At 35.4% G+C, this 9,749-nt stretch overlaps 1 protein-coding gene across 1 annotated transcript; it reads right to left on the minus strand.

The window, feature by feature from the left end:
* Nucleotides 1–338: 338 nt before the first annotated feature.
* Nucleotides 339–908, minus strand: LOC147488074 (uncharacterized). The gene has a single exon (XM_086574251.1). The coding sequence runs from the start codon at nucleotides 906–908 to the stop codon at nucleotides 339–341; it is 570 nt and encodes a 189-aa protein (XP_086430377.1).
* Between the last annotated feature and the right edge of the window lie 8,841 nt (nucleotides 909–9,749).

Consider the following 9,749-nt stretch of genomic DNA (forward strand, 5'->3'; position numbering starts at 1 on the left):
CCATCCAGTTTTCAACTTGTCAGCTGGATAAGCTTTTTATTGTGTGTTGTAACGGGTTAGAAATTTTTGGTGAAAAATAAAAAGCCTTTTAGAAAGGGTGAAGGCTTAAGAGGGGTAACTAGATGAAAACTATCTTTTTGGGTTTTGTTTATTTGGCTATATCGATAAAAAAAAAAAAGGGTCTAAATTCTCTCTTAGGATATGGCGTGGTGATCAAGCAAGTGGACGTGTGGTCTTTCTATTTGGACATCCTTTGTGTTATCACTCAATAATCATTCAGATGAGACTTTTGGCTAGATTCTCACAAAATATGGAACTTAATTGTTCTAACTTTGGCTTCAGAAACTAGGTACAGAGAGCTTCCCCCACACCACTCTATACCATTTCACCTTAGTTCGCATTTTCCTGAGCACTGCATACACAGATTTCACTGTAAAGTCACCTGTGGTACTAGGAGCCCATACCACTTCATCCTTCTCTAGATATCTATTTACTTCATTCCCCATAATAGAATTCTTGATGTGTCCATTTGGAAGAGAAGTGATAGCTGAAGTCCATTCTCCTTGTTCCAATATATCACTGACTTTTGCAGCCTCATTGAGATTGATAAGATTCTTTACTTCTAGTATCTCCCACAGAGGTTTGCTTGTGCACCATAGGTCATGCCAGAACCAAGTATTCATGTTGTCTGCAATAATATACTTAATATGATTTCTGGCTATATCTCTGTGCTGTAGTATTCCTCTCCAAACCCAAGAGCAGCTAGAAGGAATTTTCATAGTCCAGAAATACTGCTTTTTGATATGTTGGCTCCATGTCCAGTTTGCCCACAAAGAGTCCTCTTTCACTACAATTCTATAAACTAATCCATAATATGCAGCCTTATTCCATGTTCGTGCATCAGTCATGCCTAAACCTCCCTACTTTTTTAAGTATCTAAGAACCTCATGACTTGCATGGTGCATCTTGTTTGCCATGCTAGGGCCAAACCAAAGAAATCGATTGCAAATCTTGGAAACTTTGTCAAGAACTTTCTTAGGTAGCACAAATGTTTGGACCAATAAACTTGGAAGGATGACAATACTGACTGAATGAGTTCAAGTCTACCTGCTCTGGACAAAGTTTTATTCTTCCAGTTAGATATTCTGGAAGTTAATCTTTCCACCAATGGGAGACAATCTCTTATTCCAAGTCTTGATGATGTCAAGGGAAGACCAAGATAAGAGATAGGAGGTGATATGAGAGAGATGCCCATTGCATTGGCTAAATCCTCACCAGTAGCATGAGACATACAACCAACAAGAAGAGTGGATTTGGCAGAGTTTATATTCAGTCCATAGCTAGCATGCAGTCCATGTCACCTTTGAAGAATAGTAAGGCATCATCCACAAAAAACAAATGAGAGATACTTAATTTTTTGCACTTAGAGTGAGGATGAATTTGCCCAGAGATGAGTGCTTGCCTTAGAAGTCCAGATAGTATCTCCATTACCAGAACAAACATATATGGCGAGATAGGATCACCTTGTTGCAAACCTTTTCACCTTCGAAGAAGCCTTCAGAAGTGCCATTTATAATAATAGAATATGATGGAGAGCCATATCACATAGTAAGCCAATCTATGAAGAGAAGGGGGAATCCAAAACTATGCAGAATCATTTCCATTGCATTCTAGTTGATTGAATCAAATGCTTTCCTGATATCGATCTTGTTAGAACAATTTCTTGTTCCATGTTTCCTTGAGTAGCCTCGAATAAGTTCATGGGCCAGAATGAGATTATCTTGGATGTTTTTGCCTAGTACAAATGCAGACTGAGCTCCAAAGATTAAGAAAGAAATACAATCTTTCATCCTACTTGTAAGAATCTTAGTAACACATTTATAAATAGTATTACAACAAGTAATGGGTCGGAATTCATCATCCTTAGAAGGAGCAAGAGTTTTAGGTACTAAGCATAGAAAAGTAGAGTTTGTACCTCTCTGGATGGATTTATGTGAAAACATATGCTTAATGGCAAGAATGAAATATTTACCCACAATATCCCAAGATTTCTTGAAGAAGAAGGAGTTAAACCCATCTAGTCCCGGGGTTTTATTATCATCCATAGAGAAAATTGCTTATTTGATTTCCAAGTCTAAAATATCCTTCACCAGGTTATTGGCCATGTCTGATGTTAACACATGGAGATCTAGCAGCTTAAGGAACTGAGGAGAGCATGTAGATAGAGAGGCTTCACCCAAGAGATCAGAGTAATAAGAAATGAATGCTTGGGCCACATTGTCTTGTCCCTCCTGTATATCTCCTTGTGAATCAATAATATACCAAACGTTATTTTTGGTCTCTTTTTCTTTTACAGAGTTGTGAAAGAAAGAATTGCATTTGTCCCCAAAAGATAACCAATCAGTGTGAGTTCTTTGCAAAAGATCATATTCCTCCATGAGCATGAGAGAACATAGCTCTGACCTCTTTACTCTTTCAAGATTGAATAGATGAATGTCTAGAGGTTTTGCATGCAGTTGCTTTCGAATCTCTTCAAGATTTGTTTTTGCAGTGTTCACCAAATTCTGAAGATCTGTGGAGCTGAGTCTAGGCCATCCTTTGAGAGTAGCTTTTAGAATTTTAAGCTTCTTTGAGAGCATATAGGAAGGATTTCCTTAGTTTGGTATAGACCAACATTTGCGAAGAGTATCCTTGAATAAAGGATTGACTAGCCAATAGTTGCAAAATCTAAAAGGAGGTCTGCAAATAATCTTGTTAGAAAGAGTTAACACAATCGGAGTATGATCAGAGAGACCTTGTGGTAAGAACTCGACTCCAGAAGAGGGGAACATAGTTACCCACATAGGGTTAATCAGGCACCTGTCTATCTTGGACCACTTTCTAAATAAGCCATCTCCATTATTAGTCTAGGTAAAATAAACATCCACTAGAGCTATTATTATAAAGACTTATGATAAACGATAAAATTGAATAATTTACCTACGAAATGAACGATGAACTCAAAACGTAAGTAAACTAAAACTTTTACGTATCTATATGTTTATCACAGTTTCTACTCTCAATCCTATGAGATATAGTGGAGTAGGAAGTTCGTTCCACTCCTAGTTCTCTAGCATGGAATGTTTTCTAGTCTAATTAATCGGTCTTAAGTCTAATGAGAGTTTTACGAGGGGGAATTATACTACGATGCAATATGAAAAGCAATATGTTGAATGTCACTACCGAAATATATGGAAATACTAATGTTCTTGAATCTAGATAAAGAATTAGAGGGGAATTGAATCCACCTCGAATCCAACTTAATCACCTATAATAGACTGTTGTAATCCAATTCTTACGTTCTTACGGTAAGAATTGCTCGTTCTAATCCCTAATTAACATGGCATTTCTACCAATTATAACTAGCATGTGAGATCGTCCACCCATTCTCATGGCGAAACACGACCTTCTAGAATGGAATAGACTCTACAACGCTTCTACACTATACAACTAAGTTTTCATCAAGGCTTCATCAACCCCTCTAATGGAGGTTTTAGCCTTGATTCATCAAACCATCATCTCCCATTGAAATTGAATACAACATATTACAAAGATTCTAACTTTATGAAATTTAACTAAACAATAATCGAAATCTAATTAATAACTAAGAATTGGTAACCAACAATAATTAAAACTAGATCTAATAGATTGAAATAACAAAAATCGAAATGACAAGAATAATAACTATTTTATTTATCTAATGAATGATATTCAATGATTCAAGAAATTAATCTAAAACAAGAAATGAAATTCTAAAACTAAGTTCTAAAACTCATTAATGGAGGCTAACTAATCTAATTCTAATCTAGGTCTAACTATCTACCATTAACAAAGAGCTAAGCTTTTGTTTTTATACATTCAGATCCAAAAATCGTGCATGGGCTTGGAGCCATGTTTTGGGCCAGAGAATCAGGCCCAAAACCCAATTCTTTCAGTCCAAAAAGGCCTCTTCAGCTGCAGTTGGCTTCAATAGACTTTTCGTCCACTTCTGCTCCTCTGATTGGGTCAAGGCTTAGACCATTGGAAAGCTCTTTCTGAGCCGGTCGTTTTAACATAAGGTAGGCCCCATTCCGAGGTCTGACTCCAAAGATACGGCCTTCGGAAGTTCTGCTGACTTGTGTGCTGTTTCTGCCCACGTCGACTTTTCAGCTTTTGACCGGGCTTTAGAAAGGCTTTATCTTCTTGAATCTTGGCCTTTAATCACGGAACTCCTTAGTAACCGACCTTTGCTCATTTATCTTGCTAAAGTGGCACATTTCTGCACATAATGGACTTTGAAGCCTGAAATGCATAAAAACACGTAATCAGTATTAACTCTTACTTATTATTTACATAATTGGTCTAAAAGTATGATGGTTAAGGGGTTAAAACTACAGTTTTGGGCTCTTATCAACTTACAGTGTTGAGACAGTGAGCAAAGGGAGTAGTTTCCCTAGGATGAACCAATTCTAAGATGATTCTTTCATGAGAGTAAAGGACATTGTTAAAGTCACCCATCACACACCAAGGGCCAGTAACTGTTCCATGCAGGTTGATGAGATCTTGCCAGAGTATCTGTCTTTCAGATCTTTTATTGCTTGCATAGATACTCGTGAGATGAAAAACTTGTGCAGAAGGTAGTACAGTGACTTGAGCATGAATAAATTGAGCACTTTCCAGGATTTTGGAGACATATAGCTTAGAAGGATCCCAAGCGAGCCAAATATGACTAGAGAAGTCACTAGAGTAATTGTTCTCAAATGACCAAGAAGGACAGCAATGTAACTACGCTTGTTCCTCAAGTGACTTAGTTGCATTGATATAGTCGTGGCAACGGTAGACCACCATCTAATATTTATTAGGATGGTTACACATTCAACATATCCAACTTATCGATAGAGTTTTTATCTCTCCAGATTTCAAACAAGCTAATGCATGACATATATGAGCACCAAATCTAAACTACGATAGGAACAGTTCAAGCACTGTTATGGTAACGGGATAATTCCTCCTTCAGCGCATCAAGCTCCGCATCTCGCGCTGTAATATCTCTGGCTAAGCGAGCCTTCTCCTCCTTATGGATCTCATAGCGTCGTGTGGCTACCACCCGTAGCTGCATTCAATATAAATATTAACATATTATCTCGTTTCTTTACTAACAAAATTATAGGTTCAAGTGCATTTGTTTACCAGTCTAAATCCCGTTGTATCGTGTTAATCACTTCGATAATCTCCTCAAATAGCGGCACAGGTGACGGTACTCAGGAAGCATGATCAGGATTTGGAAATTTCCTATAGGCAGCTCGGCGGCCATGGAATCCAGAGGACGTGGAATTTAGTACTTCTGTTCCGATTAGTTTGTATAATTTTAATCACCCATAACAAACCCGTAAGCTCTCTCTCCTTTCTTTCACAACTTTCCCTCCTTTCTTTCACTCTCAATTCTTAAACAAACGTCAGACCTCAACCCAAAAAAAAACAAAAAAACAAATTCATAAAGGACTTGGGGCGCAGCTTGTTGCATGTTTGTCCTAATTATTTGTAAAATTTGTTATCATTATCAATAAAATTTCCACTTAAAAAAAATAAAACAAAACAAGGTAATTTTTTACTTTTAATGTTAATCTTTTATAGTTTTTTTAATATGATAGTAAGGTTATATAGACTTATAACATTATAAATTAACTTTTTATAAGTTAACATTATAACATTATATAGACTTATAACATTATAGCATGATAGTAGGGTTAATCTTTTATTGTTTTCTCAACATGATAGTAGGGTTATATAGACTTATAACATTATAGAAAGTTAATAATTTGTTGTAGACTTGTGGACTAGATTATGTGTGTATATATATATATATATATATATATATATATATATATATATATATATATATATATATATATATATAGTAGTAGTATTAATTAATGGATTAAGTGTTTAAGTAGTTAAATTCTAGTTTTATGAATTGAAATAAATGCATAATTTTGTTGATCTTTATTGTTTAAACATCTTCTTACAAAAAAAAATAAAAAAAATTGCATACTTTTTTTTTTGGGTGGGGTGGGGCGTGCACATAATCTCGCACCCCCTGGCTTAGAATCCCGGCTCCATCCTTGTTTGGGGCAACATTATATTCTACATGCAACTGTTTGAGATAGTCAATAGACTTTACTATCTTCCCAGCTTTAACCATATCTTGAATATAATTCGGGGTGAGACTATCTGGAGGCAGCACACCGAAAGACTTCATCACCGAGTAAAATTTGTTAGTGGCTTCCGTAGAATCCATATTCCATAAACGATGTTTTTCACTTGTATACCAATTAAGAATGGCCCTATGATTATGATCGAATATCCAATTTGATTTATATTTCACAAGAAATAACCTAAGAATTATTGCCGCCGCCCAAGAATTGTGTGCTTTCTTCATCTTGTAGACAACCAGTTGTCTGTAGTAGGGCCCAACATTCTTGGGAAAATCATCTTTTGTATATTTTATAGTTTTCAAGTTACGTTTGAATAGTCAAAATTTTGCTTTCAATATTTTATAGTTTTCTCAATATAATAGTAGGATTATATAGACTTATAACATTATAGGAAGTTAACAATTTATTGTAAAATTTGTTATCATTATCAATAAAATTTCCACTTAAAAAAAAAAAAACATGATAGTATGGTTATATAGACTTATAACATTTTCAATGTTAATATTTTATAGTTTTCTCAACATGATAGTAGGGTTATATAGACTTATAACATTATAGGAAGTTAACAATTTGTTAAATTGTTGTAGACTTGTGGACTAGTTATGTATATATATATATATAGACATAGTAATATTAATTAATGGATTAAGTGCTTAAGTAGTTAAATTCTAGTTTTGTGAATTGAAATAAATGCATAATTTTGTTGATCTTTATTGTTTAAACCTTTTCTGACAAAAAAAATAAAAAAAAAAAATTGCATATTTTTTTTTTGGTGGGGTGGGGTGGGGTGTGCATATAATCTCGCACCCCCTAGCTTAGAATCTTAGCTCCGTCCTTGTTTGGGGCAACATTATATTCTGCATTCAACTGTTTGAGATAGTCAATAGGCTTTAATATCCTCGCAGCTTTAACCATATATTGAATATAATCTGGGGTGAAACTATTTGGAGGCAGCACACCGAAGGACTTCATCATCGAGTAAATTTGTTAGTGGCTTCCGTAGAATCCATATTCTTTAAACGATGTTTTTCACTTGTATACCAATTAAGAATGGCCTTATGATTATGATCGAATATCCAATTTGATTTATATTTCACAAGAAATAACCCAAGAATTACTGCTGCCGCCCAAGAATTGTGCGCTTTCTTCATCTTGTAGACAGCCAGTTTTCTGTAGTAGGGCCCAACATACTTGGCAAGATCATCTTTTGTATATGATGTTAGCACTTTTGCGGGGTAAAGATTTGATGTTTCTTTATCCTTTTTCGTACCAACACTCAAGTTCCTTACTCACGTTCTTCGCGTGTATTGTTAAAGTAAGGATTCGTTCCAACTTAAGACAAGGATGGCATTACAACTAGAATTGTTCAAGGAAAACTAGTGAGAAGGATTTTTTTTTATGATTGAGTTATACTAAAACTACTTAGATTACTTTTAGATTCTTAAATTAAGGTTACGTAAAGATGCACCACTAAAAAAGAGAAATGGATAGATAGAAATGGGTGGAGAGTTAAATCCACTCATGTGAAGACAAACCTCTATTGATTGAATCTAGTTTATTATATCTTTAATCTTTCTTAGAATTCATAGACAAATCTTAATAAAGATTAGAGTTTTGATCCCTAACAATATAACTCATCTCTAAGATCATATTGCTAGCATGAGAAACAAAAGCAATAACTTATCTCTAAGAAATCACCTCAATTCCTAACTAGACTCTATACCAACTACCATTTTGGGGTAGGATATAAAGTCTAGTTTATTTGTCCTAAACAAATAACTAGAATTCAATAACAAAAGTTATTCCTCACATGAGCTTCATTAACCTTCCACAAAGGAAGGTTTTAGCTCATGATCATGGGATTACCATGCTCATGTGTTATGTTATTATGAAAGAGCAAGAAGAAGAATAAGAGAAGAAACTAACTTTGCCTTAAGGAAATGTAAATTTTATTTAGAAGAACATAAGTGTTGTCACCATTAAAACTATTACAAAAGCTTAACATAAAACAAGCAAAAGAAAAAATACAAGACAAGGAAGGAATGCTCTCATTTTCCAATCTACTACATATGAAAGCATTCTCTCTTCTATCCCACGTGAAGCCACCCACCCACCCCCCATTAAATTCATCCTATCTAAAACTAAATCAAGACAAAATAATCACTATTACAATAATCTAAAGTCAAGTCTTGCTAATTAATGAGATGCAAGGTGTCATGTGGTGCCAATTATTTGTTTGACTTGTGAGCTTGACGACATGATGACTCATCCAATCTTATGGGCCAGCAAAGTGGGTCCACGTGCTGTGTCCAGTGGCGGGTCCGTCTTTTGGCATTTTTACAACTTCCCACCTTTGCGTAGAGTTCATCAAAGTGATCGTCTGAGCAGCTCACTTGCCGAATTTGGAGTCCTGGTTCAAGAGATATGAGCTTCGGAAGTTTAATGTTTCTGTGCACATAATCTCGTTTCTAACTTGATTCTGTCCTGTTTGAGTCTTTGGGCTTTAGTCCAGCTTTGTTGGCCTTCACATGGGCTTACTCGAAAAGCTTTACGTATACTCACTATTCCGTACTTAAATACTGGCTTTATTATCATTTTTACGTTGGTTGCACAAACCTGCAAAAGCACAAAAATACGATCATTTCATGATTATTAAGTACATAATTAACTGAAATATTATGTCTCTATGGGGTTTTATAATACAGTTTTGGGTGCTTATCAGTATATTTAGAGCATCATCAACGCGCTGCTAAAAAAAATTGTGACACATGATCAACTCCCAAATGTGTGTTTTATTACCCTTATATGACTGCATTACATCCTTTCTTACGTTTAATGAAAAGACAACTCATAGCTTTTACTGTCTTTTAATTTTCAGGTTATAGAGAATTTCAGACAACTTATCATAATTAAAAGCTGCATCTTAGCACCCAAAATGAGCATTAATCATTCTTATTATGAAGACCAGAAGCTGCTATGAAAAAGTGTTTAAAAAGTCAAAGTCAACAATCAAAGTCAAATGTCAAAAGTCAAAAGGTCAAAGCCCTCAACTCAGAAGACCAGAGATGGAGACCATTATCTCAAAATATGGCATTCTCCAAAACCTACGTTGGTCAAGAAAAAAACATAAAGCAAAAGCATAAAGTGAAGTGTGAGGTGTCTCAATTGTTTTGGAATTGTACATGTGACACTCTAACTGTCGCGCGACAGTGGTAATGTCGCGTGGGTTGTTTTTTACTAATGGAATTTGCGACCATCTAGAGTTCAAAATTTGCTTCCAAATTCTTCAAATTTCGACTTCAAATTTGAAGAAGATACTACCACCACCTAGAGATGCTCTAAGAGCAAGTCCAATGGAGAGCTAGCTGCTAAATTGGGCTGCTAAAACCCAGTGTTTAGAAAACTGGACCGATGGTTGAACCGGAGTTCGACCGGAACCAGTAAATTTTTGGTTCGGGTCAGTTAAAATTTGAGTTTCTGGTTGGACCCTTGGTCTAAGCTTAAACCGTGGTTGAA

The sequence above is a fragment of the Coptis chinensis genome, chromosome 7 (genome assembly GCF_015680905.1).
Source record: "Coptis chinensis isolate HL-2020 chromosome 7, ASM1568090v1, whole genome shotgun sequence".
Lineage (NCBI taxonomy): Eukaryota > Viridiplantae > Streptophyta > Magnoliopsida > Ranunculales > Ranunculaceae > Coptis > Coptis chinensis.